Below are 24,884 nucleotides of genomic sequence, written 5' to 3'. Positions count from 1 at the left end.
CTCAAATACTTCTAGTATTTGCTGAAACACTAGCATAGGTGTCAGTGACCTGACAAGATGAAGCACAAAGGAGGAGTAAGATTCTTGTCTCTTGTGACTTGGACGGGATTAGGACATTGGCTTTATGTTTTGCCTAAAAAATCACCATTCTGGAAAAACCTGTAAAAGCTGGGGTGTCATGAAAGTTTGTAGAAACTGAGGATCATGTGTGTTTAAGGTTTCTGCTATTGAACCTCAGGGCAGAAGAGAGTTTGAATATCTAATTCAAAACACTTTAAACAACTGCTTCATTGAGCAATAACTCGTCATATAGCTAGTCTCTGCTTGTTTTGCATTTGCCCTAGAATCTGTAAATCACAGTATTCTCAGTCAGGCATAGGGTGAATGTAAAAACACCTGGGCAGAAAGTTGAAGAGTTGGGAATGGAATATCACAGAATCACAGAAGATGTTAAGTTGGAAGGGACCCACAAGGATCATCGAGTCCAACTTCTAGCCCTGCACAGGACCATGCCCAAAAGTCACACCTTGTGCCTGAGAGTATCATCAAATGCTTCTTGAACTCTGGCAGGCTTGGTGCTGTGACCACTTCCTTGTTCCAGCATCCACAGCTACCCCTGGGTGAAGAACCCTTTTCTAATATCCAACATAAATCTCCCATGACACAGCTTCAGGCCATTTCCTCTGGTCCTGTCACTGATGACCACAGAGAAAGATCAGTGCCTGCCCCTCCTCTTCCCCTCACAAGGAAGTTGTAGACTGCAGTGAGGTCTCCCCTCAGTCTCCTCCAGGCTGAACAGACCAAGTGACCTCAGCTGCTCCTCATACAACTTCCCCTCAAGGCCCTTCACTGTCTCTGTTGCTCTCCTTTGCACACTCTCTAAGAGCTCAATATCTTTCTTATATTGTGGTGCCCAAAACTGCACACAATATTCAAGGTGAGGCTGCGCCAGTGCAGAGCAGAGCGGGACAATCCCCTCCCTCAACAGGCTGGCAATGCTTTGCCTGATGCCCCCCAGGACAGGGTTGGTCCTCCTGGCTGCCAGGGCACTGCTGACGCATATTCAACTTGCCATCGACCAGGACTCCCAGGTCCCTTTCCATGGCACTGCTTTCCAGCATCTCATTCCCCAGTCTGTAGATATATCCAGGGTTGCCCCTTCCCAGGTGCAGAATCCAGCACCTTTGCTTGTTGAACTTCATATGGTTGGTGATTGCCCAGTCCTCTAATTTGTCTTGGTCTCTCTGCAGGGCCTCCCTGCCTTCGAGGGAGTCAGCAGCTCCTCCCAGTTTTGTGTCACCTGCAAACTTGCTTAGTATCCCTTCCCATCCTGCATCCAAGTCATTTATGAAGATGTTGAAGAGCACAGGGCCTAAGATAGAGCCCTGTGGAACCCCACTAGTGACAGGTCACCAGTCTGATGTCACCCTATTCACTATTACCCTCCATGTCTGACCTGTGAGCCAATTGCTCACCCACCATGGAATGTGTTTTTCTAGCTGTGTGCAGGACATTTTGTCTAGAAGGATACTGTAAGAGACAGTATCGACAGCTTTACTGAAATCCAAAAGCCATCAAGGCTTCCCTTGATCAACAAGGGAACAAGGGTTATCTTGTCATAGAAGGAAATCAGGTTTCATAAACATTACTTTCCTCTCATGAAGCTGTGCTGGCTGTGACCAATAACTGCATTATCTTTCAGGTGTTTTTAATACTTCCCAGAATAATCTTCGCTATAACTTTCCCAGGTACTGAAGTGAGACTGACAGGCCTGCAGTTTCCAGGGCCCTCCTTCTTGAAAACCAGGACACTGTTCACCAGGTTCCAGTCATCTGGGACCTCTCCAGATTCCCAAGACTGCTCAGAAAGTTTTGCAGTGACATCAGCCAGCTCTTTGTGGCTTCTTGGATGAATCCCATCAGGCCCCATAGATTTTTAGGGATCCAGCTGGAGCAGCAGGTCCTGGACAATTTCAGGGTCAACCGAGAGTTGATCATTCTCACAGTCATGGTCCTCCAGCTCAGGGCATGAGACCCCCTTGGTCTGTCATCCGTGTTGAAGACAGACATAAAAAAAGCACTAAACACCTCTGCCTTGTCTCTGACCCTCTTCGGGAGATACCATCTTCATCCTGGAACGGGCCAATGATATTTCTATACTGCCTATGGTCATTAATGTATTTGAAAAAACTCTTTTCATTGTCCCCCACATTTCTGACCAGCTGCAACTCCTGTTGGGCTTTGGCCACACAAATTTTCTCCCCACAACAGCAAGTAGCATCTCTGAATTCTTCCCATATAAGCTACATATAAGCTTATATATATATAAATACATAATATATAAGAGTATATAAGCTCCTTTACTAATCTTCTTTTCTAAGATGTCTCTACTGGAGAATATGGTTTGCTGTAGAGCGGGCTAAGTCTTTCTTCTCTGTGTATTCTAGCTGGCCTCTGGTATTGTCCTGCATTTCACCTACATGAAAGACTTCTGTCCAAGTGCAGCTACTGGGGTGTGTGTTGCTAGGGAATTACATATGACACCTTTCTAAAAATGATCATGTATGTGTTAGTGCAATGTAGGTCTTGGGCCCTCTTTTGGCTTTCAGCAGTGTCTTGATTAACTTTATGTCAATTCTCACCTCAATTATATTTGCTTCTTGCTATTAGGAAGCTCTCCTCATGCGTGCCCATGAATGCTGACTAGTGTTTTTAACAGATTTTACTTTTAAACCCATGAGGAGTTTCCAGGCACACGATAGTCGGGGCTCATTTTTGTCATTGACACACTCATAATTTGGGATTGCACTGCACCTGAAAGAGGTGGGTCCCCCCCAGGGTCCCCTCCCACTCAACTGTCTGTACACATCCCTGGGTCCATGCTCTCAGGTCTCCCCTTGTACAATGCATATAAGAGAAGCACACCTTTTACAGTGCTACTGAGAAAGCACAGAGCTGCGATGAACAAATTAGAAGTGGGTAAATTAATTCAGTCCTCTTTACCCTTGGGTGCACTGCTGGTAAAGTCTGATACAGTGGCTGTTCTGAGAAACTTGACATGGTGATGGACGATAATTTTTCAGTAAGCGTGTATTGTGACTCAGTAAAAATTGCCTTCACTTAAAGCATAACTTTATATCTTGATGGCAGCGGCTGAGGTGGGAGTGATGCTTTAAAATGTCTCCCTTTGAAAGGAAGTAGTTAATATTTTCCTAAAAGCTCACAAATTTAAAACTTCTGTCCTGGCTGCAAACTCTGCCAGCAACATGTTTTTCTATTTTTTTCTTGCCTTGCTTCATTGTTTCAGAAATCTGATAATTATTGTTATGCCTGGACTCTTGTGATGGGCGTCTGCATCATGGCCTCTGGTGGATGTCTGCCTTATTTTGCTGTTTGTAGCTTTTGCTTGTACAGTCTTTCTGGCAGCTTCATGTCCTGCCCTCCACTGAACAAGAGATCATAAACTTAAGGGTATATGGCAGAGCTAGTGGAAGAGGAGTTGCAGCGAAGCTCTTTCTGCATTCTTGGAAAACTGATGTCAGGATTGTACTAAAATTAAAGGGATTTGTGCCTGTGTTCCTTGAAGGGGGAAACAAAGCTATATTAGCTTGTGTGATGGAGCTCTATCAGTTTTAATAGACAGCTAGTTTCTCTATCACTCAGTCTAGCTTTGACTCAGATCCACATGGTCCTTGCACTCATTAATTTCTCAATTTTTCTTTTCCTTTGCTAATCTGCTTAGCTTTTAAATACTTCCATGCACATACTGTCAGACCCAAGTCCAATATGATTGGAAAAATGTGACTGGTTTGTTGAGGAGCTGTCAGCCCACGTCAGACAGGGGTCAGCAAAGCAGGGCGTTTTTCACACACCTAAGCTCAACTTATCTGAGTCAACAAAATGAAATGCTGTTTGAACTTCAGAAAACTTAAAGAGAAAGAATCTCTGCAGCCCCAGATGAGTCAGATCTGTTGCTCTGAGGATGAGGATTGTGATCAGGCTGCCCCTGTGGTGGGCGGGGAAGGAGGAACAGGAGCCCTGTTGCAGAGCAAACGAGGCTTGCTTTGCAGAGCCAGCCAGCAGGCAACTAGCCACAAAACTGCTGTTTTAGCTTCTGCCTCTCACTTGACTTCTGCTCGGCAGCCACCCGCCCAAGGCGACAGCGTCCTTTTTCTGTACCCACAGCCCGAGCTTCAGGCTTCTGAACCTGCTTCTTGTTCAGTCTGCCACGTGTGGGTTGGAAGAAAACCTCACACCCAGAAAACCTGTTGCTGCTGGGACTTGCTTTGGAGAGGTCTTGAAGTCAGACATGCACCATCCCTGACAGTGTCCGGGCCATCTCTGGCCCCCCACCCTGCCAACTCCCACACAGTAGCTGTCAGTGTCTGGGTTTGTCAGGCAGTGGGATACATGTGCGTGCTCTGGCTGCATCTGTGATGGGGCTCTTCTGCCCTCGCCTCCCCTGAGGGACAGCTGAGCTCAGAAATTACAACTAGTCCCCCACTCGTGGGTACAGCTCTTCTGGAGGTGCTGCTCACCTAAAAATCCTCTAACCCTGCCTAAGTAAGCTGCTGGGTAATCTAAAACTTTATATATGTGCCAGCAAATGTGAGGAAGCTGTGGTGGTACAGGAGGAGTTAGAGACATGGTGCAAAAAGCTAAGGGCAGGTGAGAAAAAAAAATAAGGCCAATTGCAAATTCAGCTAGTTATATCCTCACTGAAGGCAGCTCTGGAGGCTGTCAGAGAACACAGCTGAGCTTCAGTCATTAGGACAGCTGGAGGTTTGTGATAGCTAGGATGCTGATTAAGGGGAGCATGTTACTGCTTTGGTGAAGTTTGCACAGAAGATGAGACTTTAAACACTCAGAAATGCCTATTGCTTAATGTACCCAACTTGTTAAAATTGTATCTTTTTAACTGCTTTTTACTTGTCTATTCCAGGTTGCATGTCTGGTTGGACTTGATGCATGGCATTTGCATGACACCAAGCAGCCTAGCTCTGGATGTATCACTGAGCAAACATGGCCTACCCAGCAAATACTAACGGCAGTGCTACAGGTAACTAAGTGGGAACACTTTCCCCCTTTGAATTATTAATTAAAAAAAAATTCTAAAATCGTGAGAGCAGGAAAAGGAAGTAGTGGAAGTTTAAATACTGAAAACTAGTTTCCTGGTAGATCAGAGCCTTTCTGTTTCCCCCATCCCCCACCCCAATAATCTTTTAAATATTTAAAGCATGGAAAGTTGTTTGGGGAGGCTTAAGGGCTGGCACGCAGTTATTCAGCATGCAGTGCTCTGCTCTCAAGGGCCTACATGGGCTTACTGCAGACTCTGGGAGGCCTAGGGCTTTGCTGCAGAGTCATGTGGTTGTTATCCTGTGTCTGTAATTAACTTGTGAGATTAACCACCTCTTACACATCAAATCTGCAGCCCTTCCTGGTCACCCTTACTGGCCAGTCTGATTTTTGTTGCTTGCCTGTCAACAAAGCATAAAAGTATTTTTCAAGCAGTATCAAGAGGAGATGTTCATTTCACTTTTTCGTTATTTTTAAGAAGCTCCCAAAGTGGCTGTTTTGGTTGTGTGATACTCTGTGAAATAGATCGCTTGGCATGTTCAAAGGTTGCTGAGGACGACTGGCAGGTCAGGAGGGGGCAGAGATTGCAGAAAGACTGATAACAGCACAGCAGCAGTGTTACTCCTGTGCTTGTGTCAATATTTTCCTCTTCTGATTACTGCACAAACATAGTTTTAACCCACTAAATCTGAGGCTGCTACAGTGGGATTACATGGAAAATTTTGAGTGCATGGCAGGAACTTGTGTATGCTCTTTTGAGACCTCCTAATGTAGGTATGATGGAAACCGGATTAATCAGTCAAGGCTGGGGTGGCTTCAAGAGCTTTGAATATCTTGGGAAGGGACATGAAATATCTCTTTTATTGTCCATGTAGACAGAAATGTCATCTATTTCCCCCCCCAAGGCTCATGTACTTGTGTTCAAATGCTACCTGCTAGATCGTGACATACACATATTGAGGTTTGGTTTATATGGTGGATTTTAGCACCAACCTCCTTTGCAAGTATGCTTTAGTATGGAGAGAAATATTAAGTTGCTCACTGTGCTTCCTGTAGAATTATTCTAATTAGAGCGTGGGATTAAAACATTTTGTGTGCAGGAAATTTGAAATACAGAGTGTCATTATCTACAATTTATGCAAAACAAGAAGTCTTTTTTAAAGACTAGTGAAAGTTATATTAAGTCATTGGAATTACTATTATCTGTTGATAATTTAAATTTAACCATCTGTTGATGGTTAAATTTACCACTCTTGTTAAATCTTGAGACGGCTGAAATAGGATATTTTCTATTTCCCTCCTCCACCCCCTTTTTATATAATTAGGCGTATATAAGATAGAAACCATATCCTTTTGTAACCTTGTGTAATCCTTTTGAGAAGGCGGACTGCAAAACCTCTGCTGTGTGACTTAAGTGTAGCTGTTTGCTGCCTAAACTCCCCATGTAACTTGATTTTTCTTAGTAATACGCCTTTAACTGAAGTCATGCAGAACAATTTTCTCTGCTTACAAGGAAAGAAAAATTGTGCATAGAGTGTTACTGATTGGTTTACTGAATTTTTTTCTCCCTGCAGTAGAACTGTCTACTGGAAAAGTTGGCTAGTTGACCTGTAAGCCTAAAAGAAGCTAAGTGCTTGTGCTGGGGGATGTGTTAATGCAAGATGAAGTTTTAGTTTCAGGATTGTTATGCAAACAAGGCTTCTTGCAGGGTAAAGCTGTTTGTTCATAGAAAGACGCTATAATAAATTGCAATTATTTAATTCAAAACTAAATTGGACAACATTTTGCAGAGACTGTCTGGACTTGTTGGCTTTGCAAACCCTTGAGGCCGGCGTTCTAACATGCAGCTATGTACGCCTGTGTCTCCAAATCCTCAGCAGTTCATAACAGACAGAATACTGGGCTGCAAATACCTGTGATTTGTTGTGCTGCTGTGCTGCCTGGGAGAGAATCCTTTTGGATGAGCAGGAACTGATTTGGGCGTTGAAGGTATTGAAGCAAGTTTTTTAATTGCATGGAGCTCCAGGAGTGAAAAGACAAACTTGAGGGGTGGTGTTTTTCTGCACCCTCTGCATCAATCGGCAACAGGAAAAAGAACTAGAAAGACTTGTTAGGGACTACTAAGCTGCGTTTACGTTACTTGAATATTTTGGCAAGTCTCACCACATGTTCAGCTTCATTCAAGTATGAAGTGACTAAGAAGCAGTGGTTTGCCTTGGTTAACTCGAGAATGTGAGTACTTGCACTATTAAATGATTATGTCTATGTGCCATTTCGGTAATTTTTTCAGAATACAAGCCTATATGTACTACTATTGCTGCAGATAAAATCTGTAGAGGAATGCTTGAATTTGGAACTTGTTTCCAGGAAAGGATCTAGCTATTTTGCATTTGTATAGTGTTGGGGGTTTTTTTTAAAGGATATTTATGGGAAGAACAGTTGCTGTAAATATTTTCAGTGAGTGTGTATTCAAGATAACCTACAAAGCAAGTAAGGACTTTATCATGAAAGCACCTATCATAAATTTCTCTGTTTCTTGCCTATCTCAGTAAAGACATGAACTTTAAAATGCGGTGAAGAATTAACAGAGGCTGTGATTTATGCTTCAGTACTGTTTGTCAATAGTTTTGTTTGCTGCTGACTTAAAAGTTTTATCACTCTGTTCATGTTTTTATTGCACAGAGGTCTTGTCATGAACTGTACTTCTGTGAGCTGCAAGCTTATTCGTTCATTTTTACATATTTTAGAAGTTGGTTTGGCAACTTGGTACTGATTTTGGACTAGACTTCAAAGTTGTGCTATCTGCTCAGAAACAGCTGAAGTCTCTCTAGCCCTAACAATAGATAAATTGGTGCTTGCAGAAAAATTTGCTTTATTTTATCAGTCGAGTGCTGGGTAGTCACAACTGTTTGCTGTTTAGAGTGTGCCCTGGTGGCATGTGAGCTTACTGCTCAGTCCAGTAAACTCACCAGGATTAAGGAGTGCAGTGCAAGTCCAGACTGTGCTCTGCAGCCATCTATGCTGTGAGAAGTCTGCCTCTGGAGCTAGGAAATATCCTACATCTGTGGGGAGCTACTGGGAGGCTGAAGTTGATTTGGTACATGGTACAAATTAATTTCTTTTTGCATAGTACAAGAGAAAAAATAATAATAAATGAGGTGATTGTTTCTCTAAATAGTATTAGTGTCTCCATTAACTGCTGGGTGAAACTTCCAGCAATTGTTAGCTTCTGTGCTTGCCAGGACTGATGCATAATTCATCTATTTATTGAGGCTCTGCTAATATTTCTGTAGTGATATCTGTAGAAACATCTTCCAGTCAGCAAAAAAAATGCATTGCACACCAGTGGAAAACTTACAGGGCAGTTTGGAAATTGTTTTGGACGGATTTTCATTCTTTTCACTAGTAACTGATTTGCAGAAACTTTCTTTTCAAAATATGTGTTCTGAAAAGCATGAGATGGAGTAAAATTCCAGTCCAATTCCATTTATTCTGATGTGGAAAACAAGGAAGCATCAAAACAAACATAGGAGACTGATTTAAGAAGATAAAGGATTTAAAGCTGTATTTGTTACTAACCATAATAAAACCATCTGTTTTATTTGACTTCCCTAAGCACCTCATGCTCTGTATCCAGAAACCACAGAATTGTCAGTCATCTCTTTAATAGACATAAGAAAGTGTTTCAACAGAAAAGCTTTTCCAATTTTCCTGAGTAGGATGGGCTGCAGGGGTCAGTATAGCAAGGCTGTTGCACAAACCCATTCTTTGCTTTGCTGTAAAGCAAATGCATATTGTTCTCTGTACATAGTATCTGAGATTTTCCTGATCCTTTCTCTTTCCACCCTTCTGTCTGTGCCTCCTCCTCAGTCTTGTTTACGGATTTACGTTTTCATGTCTTCCCATTCCATTTTTAACATGCTTCTACATACAGGAGCACTACATCTTACACAGATTCATTTGAACTGTTCCCCTGCGTGTTTAACTCCTCTCTGTGCTTTACATCTTTCAGATTCCTGCACAATTCTTAAAGCAGTGGCATCATAGCACCTGAACATCATTTTTAGTCTTAGTCTCCTTCCACTCATAAAACAAGGAACTCTTGTTGTAATAGCCAACCCACAGCTGTCACATGTCTTTGCTCCCCGTTACTCTTTTCACTCCCAGCAGATCTGGGCATCCACGTCCATTCTTCAGACCGTGCCATGGCTGTGGAACCTAAGGTGGTTTGATGACAGATACCAACTGTATCTGGACTGCTGTTTCCTCTGCAGCAGCCTGGCACCCCTCTGGTTACTCTGCAGCACCCTGTGGGCCTCTGGAAAGATTTTTCCTGTATCTGAGCAGTTTTCTTGCCTCCTAAGTGAAGTTATAACCAAATACCAGTCAGTCAGAGAATGAGGCCATTACAAGAGGCTGCTGCCTGAATTAATGTTTTTTAAGATATTAACGTCACCATGACTCAAAGACCAAATGTTTAATAAATGTGTTTTCCATCTGCTGGTATATAAATGCTTAAGCAACTGTTGAAAAGTATTATGAAAACCCCTGTTGACTTATTAACCCTTTTACTGAAGCCAATAAATAGAACACGCATTTACTTAAAGCAAATGTTTTTATCATACACATCCTCAGCATTGCTTTGTAACAACTCTTACTAAACATTTGTAGACATACCTTTCTTTCAATTACTGTATTATTGAAGTTAAGAGTCTCTCCTATGATTCAGTTTTCCTGATTCATATAATCTTAGGCAATATGCACGGAGTTTTGCATGATTTCCAGCCTAATGATGTGAAGTATAGTCTAAGAAGAAATTGTTGTGCACCAGAACATTACTACTATTACTAACTTCAGCAGAATATCCACCATTTTTCATTACAGACTGTCACTCAATAAATGGGAACTTACAGACCTGGAGGAGTTGGCAATAGAAAGTGATTGCTAGGTAGTAATCAATCTGATGGAGCCTTTACTCCTGAGTATTGCAGATGCCTGCCCCGAGAGCCCAGCTGACAGCCACTCTCCACTGCTTTCCTGCAGGGTAGATGTCACTGAGGTATCACTGCAGTGCTACTGACACCCCAAGCTCTGAGCTCGGCAGCCTCTGAGTTTGCTTAGGGTAGCAGATGCAAACGACCAGGAATAAGTGAGTTGTATTTTTAGCAAATCAGCCCTGTGAGCAAGGGTAATTTGTTTGAGACAGGACTGTGTGATGAGCGACTATTTACACCTAGCCTTGCTCCCCTGCTATGCTCCCTGCTCCGAGCCCGCTTCCAGTAACCTTGAGAGTTAAAGCAGATGGGTGTGTGCCCAAGGTGTACTTTGGCAGCTCATGGGAGACTCTTGCCATCAGGAGACCCTGCTGAATTTCCATGTAGTCTTGTGCTTTCTGGATGGGCAGATGGCATGCAGGGCTGTCACTGCGATCCAGCTGCCGCCTCAGCCAAGAGTGATCTTGTGAGTCACTCTGGTGGTGCCCAGTATTTAAAAACAAGCTAGGGTGGGATCCTGAAATCTGTAGGGTGAAGGGTGAGTGAGCCTCCAGTGATTTCACATAATTTCTGTCATAAGGCATATCAAAACTTTCATCAGTATGCTGTAGTACACTCAGCTGATGCCAGATCTGCCTTAAGGACAGGTGGCTGGAGCTGAAGCACACGATCTCACAGCCAATGCCAACTTTTTACTTGAATTAATAATTGTTTCTGCAATTGCTAGTTGATACCTGTAATACAAGGGTGCATTTGCCATAGCAGCAGAAAGCTTGAGAATGCATTGACTTGCATTTGCCCAACCTAGAGGCCTTCACCAGACTGCAGAGGACCAGGGACTATGCATTCTATTTTACACAGGACTTGTTGCCTGAAGAATGCCCTACAGGTCTGATTTTGAAATGTGTTGGAAAGAGAAGGGGCAGGAGGAAGTTAAAAAGGATACAGTAATTACAGTGTCATTGAGAGCTTGAGGACATAGCGGTCTGGCCTGAATAGCCCAGTCCTTAGAAAAGGGAATTGGATGTGATGGAAAGCAGATATAAGCCATATAAGATGCTGATGCTCTGCAGAAGGACAAAGTGCCACAGGAAAAGGAACAGATTTAATTGTTCTGTCTTTTGTTCAGAGATTACTGGAATTGTGTCTTGTTCTGGATTATTTTTTGCAGCTGCCCAGAAGCTTCTTACATCTCACCTGACAGAGGACTGCGTTCATTCTCTCTGACGCAAGGCTGCTCATGGAGCAATGCATGCTTTCCTTCTCTGAGCTGTTGCCATGCACTTGCCTGGGCAGCACCTGGACCTTCTAATGTGGCATGCTGCTGCTTCCTGTGGAAATACATGCCCTCTACACCCTGGGAGGCAGCTAAGGGTGCTCATCTTGTATTTTTAAGCCAGTAGTGTTCTAGGGACTCATCAGGCATGCCTTGCTGTTAATGGTACCCTGCAGCCTTACTGAACTGGTGGAGATTAAAAGTGATAAAACCCCTAAATTCTTAGGATGGAAGTCACTGCTTTACACAGTCTGGTGGCAGCTGGGTGAGGTGCCTCTGTGGAGGACCAGCCTTTGGGGCTGGGTAAGAGGCAAGCACCAGTAGCAGGGCAGGCACATGTCATGGGAAAAATGCAGAGAATAAATTTTTTCTAGACTTGAAAAATTATTCTCTCTGCATTGTCTTCCTTCCCCTCACTTTCAAGATACGCAACTCAGTAAATCTTCCCCAAACCTATTCTACAGTATTCCTCACTTACTTCACAGATTCTTCTGCAGAAAGCAGTTTATGAATAATGCATATGAATCTCCTCCCTGTGGGAAGTGAGGGTATTTTGTTTCCCTTAAAAAAAAGACTACGATCCCTCAGGAAAATTACTTGGACTGAAATTGCCTGATTACAGTTGGTTGTCTTTGTGTGAACACTGAGTGCCTACATTTAAATATGTTCCTTACAGAATGGTTACTACTGGAGCAAAAGTCCTTGGGAGGCTTTTTTTAATGGCCACCTCTCCCCTCCCCCCCCCCTTCAAGCCACTTCTAAGGATTTGGATTAGAGATGACAGAAGGGCAGCCCTTCCCATATCATGTTTTCACAGCACTTTTAGGGGCTGAGGGAGCACTCGGGCTGCCCACGTGTGCATTGCTTCTGTATCTCCCATTTCCTTCCTTTCGAAACATGACTCCCCTTGATGGCAGAGTACAGATTCCTGCCAGGATGTCCCTGTGTGACCAGCTCTGAGCTTAGCAAGAGAAGCATGCTTGTGTCCATCCTTCCCATTTTCTCTGCCATTGCCTCCTCTGATTTCAACCAGAAATCGCACTTATTACATGGGTTGAAAGCAATGGTTGGCCTCTGCTGTGGGATGAGGGTTGCAGTCTCGGGGGTGAATTAGCAGATCAACCAGGTCCAAAATGGGCTCTCCCCCTCCCAGTCTCTAACTCTTTAAAACGCTTCCTGGCATATGCTCAGTCTCTTGAGAATTTTCTTCATCTGACTCTTCAGACAGATTTCGACAAAAATAAGGGCTCAGACACTTGGAGAGGTAGGTGAGTGTCATATTCTTTCATGCTTTCAGTCTATCCTTGTCCACTTTTGCAAAGTGTTCTTACCTGTAGAAGTAGGTAACGTGACCATCACCCCTTCTGACAGCTCATCCCTTTATTTTGCTCAATTTCTCCTCCCTAGTTACCTCATACTGTAATGAATGTTTTATGTAATCGCCTTCTCTTTTTTTTAATTAATATATTCCTGTATGTTTTTTCTTTATAACAATATATTGCTTTCCTTCAACATGCAGGACTTGTCTGTGATATTTTTGTATTGCCCTTTGCTATTTGCTTGAAAGCAGGAGACGGAGGGCTAGAGAGAGGGGGTGGAAACTCTTTTAATATTTGGGTTTGAAGGTTTGGTCAGATTAGGGGGAGAATCAGATTAACTGATAATTGAGAACAGATTGTACTCCCTATGTAAACCAGACATCTCTAGTCTGGAGTAGTCTCTTACTGCTGAGGGGCATGTTTGTTGATGTACTCCTAGACCCTTCCCTACCCTCGTTTCACACAACCAACCCCTCTGCCTGGAGCACTGCCATATGGTTTGCAGAAGGTCAAATAATAGAAAGGAAACACTTGTACCATTTAGCTGCTGTTACTGAAATTTCAGGTCTAATCCTAGCAAATAGGTCAAGTTTTAACACTTCATGTACACTGCTTGGTAAATCTAAAGTGTGTAGCTTAAAAAGAAAAAGTACAGTGCAAGAAAATACAGTAAAATGCATGGCCATGACTGAAAAAGTGGACTAATATTTCTATATGATAGAAGCATAAAGACAAGATCAGGGCAGTCAGGTTTCAAGGGCTTATAAGGATCAACAAGTTTTTTTCACTTCAAGAAGTCCGTGGCTAACTCCTTTCTCCCCCTCCCCTCCCTCCAGCAGAACTGATTCTTAAATTTTACATATCTTTTTCCATATCTTAAGTTAAAAAGTTAAGAAAAAAGGGTGTATTCTACAATCATTCTCTTCTATTCCTGTTCTCTGGTTTTTGTTCATGGAGACAGATGGCTGTTACATAGCTTTTAGAATTGTTATGACTTGAATGTGCTCACAAGACTGTGCATCCACTGCATTGCCCTTTAGACTTTAACGACTCTCCCTTTCTATCATTAGTTACAGTTCTGTTCCCTTCCTCTCTCTCAGACAGTGTGTCTGCCATTCAGGAAGCTCACCCTTCCCTTTTTGTTCCCTGATACTCCTCTCAGCACCTATTTCCAGTGCTTGGTCTCACCGCAGGGACACACACAAGGACTTCTCCACGCCTGTAGTCTCTGAAGAGCCCTTCTCTGTCCTTGCTCTGCCTGTAATAGTCAGATGCTTCCTGGCGACCCATCTGCAGCACTATTGAAAATGCACTGTTGACGATAATGGAAAATTACTTACCTATCCCCTTACAGAGAAAAGTTGTAAGGCTACAACTCTACAAGCACATGCGTGGCTCAGCCAGACCATCTCAGCCCATAGAACAAGACACCCGAAACAGCCTGCTCCACAGCAGCAGGAGAGACAACTTTTTGAGAAACTGAGTGTAGCATCTCTTGCTCCACTCCAACTTTACTGTCCTTCTCCGATCCTGCTACAGTGTGAAGTACTGCATGCACTGGTATCAGTTGCATTAATAGGACGTGTGTAGTCTTGCCCATGGATCCCATTAGGCAGGTCCTGCTTATCTGACCTGATCTCCTTCTATGACAAGGGGACTTGCTTAGTGGATGGGGAAAAGATTGTGGATGTTTCTACCTGGACTTTAGGAAAGCCTTTGACACCATTTCCCATAGCATTCTCTTGGGGAAACTGGCTGCTCTGCACTGTTCACTGGGTAAAAGCTGGTGAATGGTCTGGAGCACACATCTGATGAAGAGCAGCTGAGGGGGCTGGGGTTGTTAAATCTGGAGAAAAGGAGGATGAGGGGGGAACCTTCTCACTCTCTACAACTACCTGAAAGGAGGCTGTAGATGGGGGGGGTGGTTTCTTCTCCCAGGTACCAAGTGACAGGATGAGAGGAAAAGGCCTCAAGTTGTGCTAGGGGAGGTTTAGATTGGATATTAGGGAAAATTTTTTCAACAAAAGGGTTGTCAAGCTTTGGAACAGGCCTCCCAGGGAATTGGTGGAATCACCATCCCTGGAGGGATTTAAAAGACATGTAGACATGGTGCTTGGGGAGAGACATATTTTAGTGGTGAACTTTGCAGTGCTGGATTAACAGTTGATGATCTCAAAAGTCTTCTCCAACCTAAACATTTCTACAGTTCTATGATTATAAGAAAAAAATATTTCACCAGATTTGAAGGCTCGAATGGTTTACTTGCTCCCACAAGAAGACTTCTGACCGTAAGCTTTGCAGCAGTCATGCTCAGAGAACAGTAGGGATCATTACTTGTCTAAGGACACACAAAATACCAACTTGTTGAATTTCCTTCTGTGGGAAGCTAAACTATACAGACACCTAACGATGATACGGGGTGCATTTTCAATGATGATATGGGGTGCATTTTTCAGTTGCATCCTCTCTTTGGTTAGATGCTAACTGGTGAGGGACCCAATTGTAGCATACAAAGTCTATTTTATGAAGGTTTTTAATGTTATGTAGTGATTGGGTCGGATTAATCATCCATAACTGTATATCCAGGCATTGACCAGTAGATCTCCTTACAGTATGAACACATCAGCTGCAGTCTGACATTTTGAACAAATTTATTGAATACCTCCCAGCTACCCTGAAGACATACATTTGACACTGTGACTTAAAATGCATCCTGGCCCATCCCAGCTCAGGAAGTCTTCTGGGTTGCAGGTTCCTGGAAGCTGAGAGGAGAAATGTTGCTGTATGTTTGCTTTCTTCTTATGCCCTTCCAGAGCCATCTGCTAGGGAGGAGAAGATGGGTAGGCCAGATCAGTTTCAGGTCCAGCCTGAATGGCTAGCAGGTTTTAAATCATTCTGTGGAAACCGGCTGCCAGATTCTGGAAGGCTGTAAAGAAAAACAAACAACAAACCCACAGCAATGCCACTCCTCTCTCACAAATTAAAACTGAGAAGAACCCCATATCCAATCTTCATCAAAATGCAGCAGCTGTTTCAAAACATATACCTGACAGTGGTGGGTAAGGCCAAGCTCTGTGCCCCTCTGGACTGGATCATTGTAGTCAGGCAGCTTAGCTAATTCTTTCCAAGCAGAGCCACTGCATTGCTGAGGAAAGCATGTGTTTTAAAAAGCTGTGTTTCATCCATCGCCTTTCACAGATCCATTGTGCCTTTTGTTTTCAAAAGGGGTGTCAACTTGCTCTTTAGATAAGAATTTATCAGCTGGATGGCTGCCATACACCAAACTTTATATTCACCCTGCTTCAGACCAAGTCAGGTTTTTTGGTCACTGGGGAGCTGTGCTCTGACCTCAGTTTTGTTTCTACTGCAAACAGTAGCTGAATGAGTTCATTTGATACTGTAATGGTCTCAAAGGCCAAGAAAATAAATATGCATGTGCTCTATGCCTTTAGGTTTTACTGGTGCCAACCCAGATATGTGCCTCCATATTTGAATTGCTGGACAAGGGATGAAGTGGTGATACCCCTTATGGGTTATTACATGCGCTCGTGGCAGGTCTTTTTCAGCCTGCTGAGCTAACAGAGCTTTGAGGAGAGTCCACTCGAGGTGCAGGACTTGATGCAGTGCTCATTCAAATGTTGAGCCCTTGAAACCACAGAGTAATGATAAACACATGGAGCATGTGGAGACAGCTGCTGAAATCTGTTCCTCTCTAAACTGGATATCATGCTGTCTTTTTTTTAAAAAAATGAAATCATATAATGTTTAGAGAATTTTTTTATTTTTTCTGAGCAGAATCCTAACTCTTGAGAAGAATGTTCTGGCATACCTTTGTCTCCTCATATTCTATTCCAGATGTCATGTTTGTTTTCACAACAGAAAACTAGATGGGTCTTTTCATGTTCTACCCTGCCTGGTGTGATGAACCTGCTGATGGAGCTAGAGATGCTCACCAGTAACACCCAGTGCTGCTGTACTTTGCTTGTCCCCACCTGGCTGGTTGAAAGATGGGGCTTGAAGGCCAGTAAGCACAAAGTGGTGGCTGCAGGCTCCACACAGTGTTTCAAGGGCTGAATTTTTGCCTTTTTCCTGAACTGAAAGCATGGGTTGGGTTTCAGCTGCCCTAGAGTTTTTCTGTCTTCTAGGGGAAACTTCAAAACATGGTTAGAAGCTGTTCCCAAAAAAATTTTTATGGAGAGCTGCTTTTTTTAGTGGATGGTGTGATTAGAGCAGAGACCAAACCAAATTCACTTAAAATTCAGTACCTTTGTGGTCCATACATGCAATAAGTTGGCTACATCAACAGACCTTCTTCGGATTTTTTTGGAAGCTCATGTTTTATACCGTACACATCAATGACTTGTAATTCAAGGAAATAAATTTAAAATTATCTAGAGGGCAGGACCTACTTTATAGTCCAAAAGCTGATGCCTGGAAGTATTATATATTACTTTACTTCGTATTAAATACCACTGAAGCCATTACACATATTCAGGAAACACTTTTATTGGAAGTCTGTGCCAGTTTTGCTGAAGGCACTATGGAGGACTTGGAGTTCTCTCCTGTTATTTCAGCAGAAGATCCTGCTTCTGCTTGAAGCACAGCTCTTCTAATCTGCAGTGATCTTGGAAATTGTTTTGACAATTCACGTCTCTTTTTTTGTTTCTTTTTTAACTGTTCTTGGGAATCTGCATGGAAGGCATCATAATAAAGTTCTTTTCCTTCAGTCCTGTGAAGTCTTAGGAACTTTATCCTTGTTAAATTAGTCTGTCCCCCTGTCTGTTTACTTTTAGAGTCCTTGTTTGGCTGTCCTACAGCAACTGTTACTGTATGCAGAAGTGAAGAGAGATGGAGCTGAGGGCTTTGGGGATCTTTTTATGATGCTGAGAAGTGACTCTTTTTGCATCTGAAATCCCAATTATCCTTACTTCTAACAATTATCCTTACTTCTAAATCCCAATTATCCTAACTTCTATTCTTACTTCTAATTCTAATTCCAATTATCCTAACTTCTAACTTCTAGTAATTATTCTTACTTCTAACTCCTTACTGGTGTTATGTGGAAACAAGAAAACTGAATATGAAAAAATCAGATATGTTTGTCCATTGTTTTGAAAGTGCTTGTACTAGCACCAAGTACATCTTGTGCATTTTGGCTGTTTCAGGCAAAAAAGAAAACATATACTGAAAGTTTTTTATTTTTATCCTTCAAATTATAAGCTGCATTTGAGAACCATAAATAAAACAGACAGAATTGCAAGCAGTGGTAGTTACAACAGAGGTAATTGTTCTCCCCAAATTATATCAATGAACCTTTCTGTGCTCTCAGTCCACATGTGGGAGTGAGAAATACGAGGTGGGGGTGAAGGGCTTGGGGAGGAAGGGAGAACGGGTGGAAGAGAAGTGACCTGAACTTATAATTGCCTTTTGGGAATTAAATCTGTCTTCTTCAGAGAGAAAAAACCAACCAAACTAACTCTTTTTAGTGTGTAATTTGGTATGTTTCCTTTTACCCTGCTGCCCATTTCATGTATTTTAACCCTTGGGGAGCCAGAGGCATTGCACAGCATGTGAAGTGCTGTGAAGGAAATCACTGGCGCTGCGCTGGGCTGGCTGCCAGGCTGGGACTGTCTCAGGAAATTCCAAATGAGTATAAATAAATGCGCTGTAGCAACCACTGGGCTCCCTGCCTGCTGATGTGTCAGGAATACTCAGTCCCTTTAAGGCAAAGGAAAGTGTGCTTCAGACTTAATTTCCTGAAAAACTAAACGTGGCAACGTCGAGGGGTTCGCTTCTCGGTGGATCGGTGAGTGAGACCCTCGAACAGGGTTGGGGGAGTGGCTGGCTCTGCTAGTGCTGCAGGATGGGGAGCACCCTGGGACAGCACAGCTGAAACCAGCCAGCCCTTGATGTTCTTATAGGATATTGAGTTGAGATGGGTAGAGATTTTTTTCCGTATTTAAACAGTGCCAGTTTAGCTGGGTTGTCCCACGAGTGCTACCATCTGAAGGGAGTTTGCAGTTGGGGTTTCACACACCTCTGGTAGCCTCTTTGTTTTTGTCCTTACATACAGAGGAGTTTGTTTCCTTCAACAAGCACAGGTTTTCTAGTGGAAGATTGGTGTTGTGAAAACTCCAGTGAAGGGAGTAGAATGCTGCACCTATTTGCTACAACGCAATGGTTCAAAAGCAGAAAGATAGCTGTTATCCTCAGAGTTACTAATTTTGAATATTTTTCCACAGACTTTCAATTATAAGCCACTGGTTTTAGCTATTTAGAATGTACATAAAGAAAAAATTCTAATAATGATGTTTTCCATATTTTCTCTGCTGATTGCTTTTTAAACTTTTTTGAGAAAATCAGTTTGTTCATCCAAACTATTTTAAATGCAGAAAAAAAGCTTTCAGGTTTTTTTTGCAAATGCAAATAGCTTATGCTTTTGAAGTTTGGAAAGCAGCACATGTCTTATCTCATAGAAGGAATCAGTACTAGATTAATATAAAAAAGAGTAGGAGGGAACAATTCCTGGTATTTGAAATATCGTGCTGATTATGCAGCATAAACCATATTCCTTATGGAGACAAACATGTGACAAAATGATGTCTTTCCAGGACTTATACATACAAATATTTGTTGAACCATTCTTGCAGAAGAAAATTCTCCCATTTTTTCCATTCTGTGCACAGCTGTAAGACCAAACTGAAACTGTAAATCAGTTTTAATATTCCATGGCAGGTTTATATCCCAAGAGTCCAGGTTCTTTCCCGATAGTTACTCCTGTTACAATAGCCCTACGTACCTGTTCTCCACTTCTCACCTCTTCACAGATTTACAGGCACCATAAGAGTAATGACATTATAAATCTAAATATTTTGGTTTTGTGATTCAGTTGTTCTTGGCTAGAAAGCAAATACAACCTTCTTTGCTTGTGCTTCAGCATGTAACACTGATGCACCTTTGTGTCAAAAGACATTTTCAGGCAAACACCCAGCCTGCATCCATGACTCCTTTGTCCCCCACAGGGAGATGATTTGGATGAGTGAGGACGGAAGAGAAAAAATTGGGGATTTGCTCCTCTTTTGCTTTGCCAGACTTCTATCTGAATTTTGTGAAGCCCATGTGCATGCAAGCCCTGGACTTTGTAACTGTTTTTTCCTATGTCACTTGTATTGTGACAATGAAGTGGTGTAAAACAACAAGGGATAATGTACTGTTGGAAGAGCGAGGCAGGTATGCCACATTTTCAAGGGCTGGCAAGGGAGGGAGGGGAGCTTTGGGGTTTCTCCTGTGACACAGAGGATAGCAAGGTCGTTCTTTACTAACACTGGGAGTCAGCCTTGTGTTCATCAGCACCACTGGCTGGCACGGTTAGCCCAGATCTGTTGGGATGTATTTACAGAAAGGAGGACTATGGTGGTCTGAAGCTCAGATCTAATGAGATGCCTTTTTATAAAGGAGGGCCATGGTGGTCTGAAACTGAACTGCTCTCCTACTGTATTCTGTAGATCACTTTGCATCTCTTTCTCTCAGGCTGCAAGGAACTTGAGATTGGTATCTACCGTTCACCATAACTTACATTATTTTGCCAGGCCTGAGTTAGTCTGATTTAGAAAGTGTCTTTAAATTGAATGCACTTCCTTTGTCACAAATGTGAAAAAGCATGCACACAGTAGTAAGTGAATGAAATAAATACAGGGAATGACGAAGGACACTTCTCAAGCAGACAAATACTACAAGATGAAAAAAAGTGCACATGGAATCAGGTGCTTGGAAAGAATAAATTCATACTGGTTTGAACTTGCCATGTTGGCATCTAGTTTCTCAGCATTAGTAAAGAGGATGGAGATGGAAGTAAAGGATGACTATTGACACCTCACTGCTCCTCCCAGTGATAAGTGAGAGAGCAGGAGGATGACTTTACTACAAGGAAATGTACATCTTTCAGGGAAGAGCATTTTCTGTGTCTCAGCCTGTCACCATTTCAGTGGTTTGCTTTCAGTGTAAGGTAAGCTCTTTCTTCCTCGGGTACATTTCTTGATATGGGACATTACTTAAAGTGGCATTGTCGGAGAATGATTTGGGAAGTGCAACAGTAAAATGCAACTGAAGCTGCTTCTGACTTGCTTGATGGTGGACCTGCTGGTCATGCTCAAAGCCACAGGACACTCACAGGCTGATTTGTGACAACAGTTTCCCCAAGTTGCCACTATTTTTAGAGTCGTTTTCTACCAGAGGTGTCAGTGCTGTTGGTAACAGCAGCAGCCCCACCATGGTTTCTGCTCTGCTCTTCCTTGCTGCCTGTGGGGCACTTAACACAGTAAGCTAATGACTATATCCCTTCCCACCCATGCCTTGCTTCCTGCCACCCGTAGTTTGATTTCCCTTGCTACCTGTGAGTCAGAAACTGGGATGGAGGCAAAACAGACTAGCCTCTTAGTTTTCAGTTTCTGTGGTTAACAGCCTTGAGCTGGTGCGCACACAAGACATCCCAGCACAGAACTGCCAGATCTAGAGCTGTTCCCAGAATGTGAGAGCAGTTGAAAAGGAGATTATTATTGGCCCCAAATAAGGGAGTAGTCAAGAATATAAAGCAGATTTTGTGAACTTTGATAAGGGGGCATATTGCAGTCATTCTCAAGACAATTGTGCTTTTTATTTTCCCCCAGAAACATATTTCTCATAAAAAATTAATTCTTTATTCAAGGTTAATTAATTTGCACAATTTTCTTATAGTATGTATTTTCTAGTTTAAATGAACTTCTGTTTGAGCTGCACCTTTTCAGTTCAGACATCCTAGAAGTAAAAGTTTTAGACATCAAAAAGAGGGTTAAGAGGTGTATTTTTTTGAAAGGTAGTTTTTGCTTTCAGCTCACAGAAATAATTTTTAGTTGTGGTTATATGACATTCAGATATAAATTCTGTAGGTAATTCTTTTTGTACCATGTGAAAGAAAACATTTAATGGTGTGACAAAAAAAGGCAATGTGACCTTGAAAGACCCTTTCCTAACATCAAAAAGGCTATTCATTACATATATGCTCCTTTGAGCAGCTGGCTGGTGAGCATTCTGAGCATTTTCTATGTGATACCAGAATGTGCTGGTTGTCACAGCATGTAGCAAAGGGTGAAGAATAAGAAAAGCCAGAGTCTCCTCTGGAAGGTTAAGAAATAGTTCTGTGGTTGAGAAATTGACCCCTGAGGAGGAGGTGAGAGTGGGACATCCAGATTAGTGCATCCATCTGATCACTAGTACCAAGGTGAGAGCTGGGCTCGTTGTTTTTGCTGTAATGCTAAACTCAGGGAACCACAGGCCAGCCAGTCTCACTTTCAAGCCCAGCAAGATCATGGAGCAGACATTCCTGGAAATTATGTACATGGAAAATGAGGAGGCGATTGCTGACAGTCATTCAATATGGCTTCACTAAGGGCAAACCAATTTGCCTGACAAATCTGGGGGCCTTCTACTTTGGGGTTACAGTGGATGGTGGGATGAGGGAAGACTGACTGACATCACCTACCTGGACTTGTGCAAAGTATTTGACACTGTCCCACAGAAAACCCTGGTCTCTAAACTGAAGAGACATGGATTTGATGGATAGAATTGACTGGAAGGTTAGAGTCAAAGAGTTGTGGTCAACAGCTCGATGTCTAAGTGAAGATCAGTGACAACTGGCATTCCTTGGGGGTCAGTATTGGGACTGGTGCTTTTTAATGTCTTTATTAATGACATGGTCAGTGGGACCATCCTCAGCAAGCTGCTGATGACACCAAGCTGTGTGGGCAGGAGGGCAGGAATGCCATCCAGAGGGACCTGGACAGGCTGGAGAGATGGGCCTGTGTGAACCTCATGAAGTTCAGCAAGACCAAATATAAGGTCCTGGGTCAGGGCAATCCCAAGCACAAATACAGGCTGGGCAGAGAATGGATTGAGGGAGGCTTGGGGGAGAAGGACTTGGGGATGTTGTTTGGCAAGAAGCTCAAAATGACCCAGCAATGGGTGTTTGCAGCCCAGAAAGCCAACCACATCCTGGGCTGCATTGATAGAAGTGTGATCAGCAGGTCAAGCGAGGTGATTCTTCCCCTTTTCTCCACTCTTGTGAGACCCCACCCTGGAGTCCTGTGTCCAAGTCTGGAATCCCCAGCATAAGAAGGATGTGGACCTGCTGGAGTGAGCAGAGGATCCTGAAGATGATCAGAGGACTGGAATATCTCTCCTGTGAAGACAGGCTGAGAGAGTTGGCTTGTTGAACCTGGCCTGGAAAAGTGAAGGCTTCAGGGGGACCTTCTGACAGCCTTCCAGTACCTAGAGGGGGGCCTGTAAGAGAGCTCGAGAGACACTTTTTACTAGGGCATGTAGTGATGCTTTTAATGTCATTTGCACTGTGGCTGTGATTGTTTTGAGCTTTTCTCCTCATGCTGTAATCATCCTACTTCCAGAAAGAGCATGGTATTAAGACACCATATTTATTCTTTAAATTCCTCCTTTTACCAGTGTTGCGTGGTAAATGTGCCATCTTAGCGCAGTGCCCTAGTGTTTGCATTTCACAGAGCAAGCAAAACACAGCAGCCACATGAACCATCTCTCTTCAACTTTGATGCTATTTATGTTCATTTACTTAAGGTACTGTCCTTAATTCACATCTCTAAGGCTTACTGCTGCACATATCTGAGCTGGAGCATCTACATCATGAAATAAACCCCTATTTATTATACAGTGATGTAACTTCAGCCCTTCTCTGTTGTTATTATCAGGGAAGTTTCTGTTCCCCATTTTGTGATTACAACTCCCACCCTAAGCACTATTTAGATGTTAGATTTAAAAGTCAGCTCCCCAGTTGGGGTATTGACACATAAATTTTTGAAAGTAATCTAAAAACAATATATAAATTTTTTCCCAGTTTTCTGCTACTCATTTTTCTTTTCAGCTACTCATTTTTTAAATTTACAGAGAACATTTTACACTGGAGATTTATTTCTTCAGTAAAATGTGCAGTAAATGGAATTCCTCTGTAATAGGAGAATTCTCTGCACCTGTAACTGCAGGTTTGGTAGCAGGGTCTGTCATCCCTCTCTGGCTGGGGAGTTCTGAGTTGGATTGTAGTACCTCATACACCACAGCCAGTGCATCAGGAATCAAATCCCATCTGCTCCAGGCATAGCTGTAGCTGGCAATAGCAAAACAGATTATCTTTCTTACCAGGTGGTATTTATTGGTTGTTTTTCCATAGCAGAACAAGAGAGGGAGGTGTTACCAGCCAAATCCAGAGTATAGTGTAGTGTTCTGGGCAATTGTGCCATTGCTTGTACAAGCAGAGCAAGGTCTTCCAGGCATCACAGCCTGGTGCTGCAGGAGGACAGCACCCAGCATCAGGGTATGATCATGGGCAGCTTGGTGGCTTGCCTGCTGTGCTACAGTGGCTTTCCTCCTTTTGGAAGATGAGCACACACTGCAGGCAGTGTGTGCTCCACACCTGTGGTGTGCTTCACAGTGCCACTCTGTGCTTTAACTGCAAGGGGGAAAACAAAACACTCAATGCTCCTACTATGTCTGGCAAAGTACAGAAATTGCTTGCCATTTCTGTAAGTTTTCCTCTCTCTGTTCTTGGAATAAAATAAAACCAAATCTGTTAGGTTGATTGTTTGGGTTTTGGACTTTATTTACCCCTCAACCCCCTTGGAAAACAATGGAGAGCTAGGCTGAATTGTTGGGGAGCTAGAAGCATCTTCTGTATATTGTTATAGAGACCAGAAAGCTGGTCAATTGAATGTGGAAGTCTAAAGTCTACTTTCCAAGAGGTTTTGCTGTTGTTGTTTTGTTTAACTTACATTCAAACATCCCAAAACTTGAAAAGGAGAATGAAAGAAAAGTGGTCAATTGTTCTATTCTGCTTTTTCTTTTTAAAAAAGTGCTTGGCCTCATGAGTTTTGGATGTTTCAAAAGGTGAGGCTGATGCTCATTTATATATGCAGAAGAACAGAAAAAGAAAAGAACAAAAGTAGTATTGGAGATGGGAGGAGGAGAAACCCCATCAATTTATTCTCTAGTAAGGAATCAAAAAGTCAGAAGTGTGGTTTTTTTTTAAATCTCTTCTTTTCCTGCCCCAGATAACCTTTCAAACTGAAGTTAAGCATATAAAAATACTGATCTGACTCCATTTATGCAAACTATTGCCTTTGTATTTTTCCTTTGCAGCATTCCTTATGAATTGTCTTAGACCGTA

General features: G+C 42.7%; 1 protein-coding gene across 1 annotated transcript in view; it reads left to right on the top strand.

Annotated features, from left to right (window-relative positions):
* Nucleotides 1–24,884, top strand: part of KANK1 (KN motif and ankyrin repeat domains 1) — a 129,042-nt gene that overhangs the window by 74,033 nt on the left and 30,125 nt on the right. Inside the window, exon 3 of the mRNA XM_039384511.1 lies at nt 4,942–5,058. Within this exon, the coding sequence (XP_039240445.1) occupies nt 5,022–5,058 (37 nt within the window). The 5' untranslated portion in view covers nt 4,942–5,021. The remainder of the gene's footprint in view (nt 1–4,941; nt 5,059–24,884) is intronic.

Source organism: Pipra filicauda, unplaced genomic scaffold, assembly GCF_003945595.2.
Source record: "Pipra filicauda isolate LSUMZ 115617 unplaced genomic scaffold, ASM394559v2 scaffold35_size7292922_pilon, whole genome shotgun sequence".
NCBI lineage: Eukaryota > Metazoa > Chordata > Aves > Passeriformes > Pipridae > Pipra > Pipra filicauda.
Note: the sequence above shows the minus strand (reverse complement) of the source record. Positions and strands in the feature narration are given on the sequence as shown.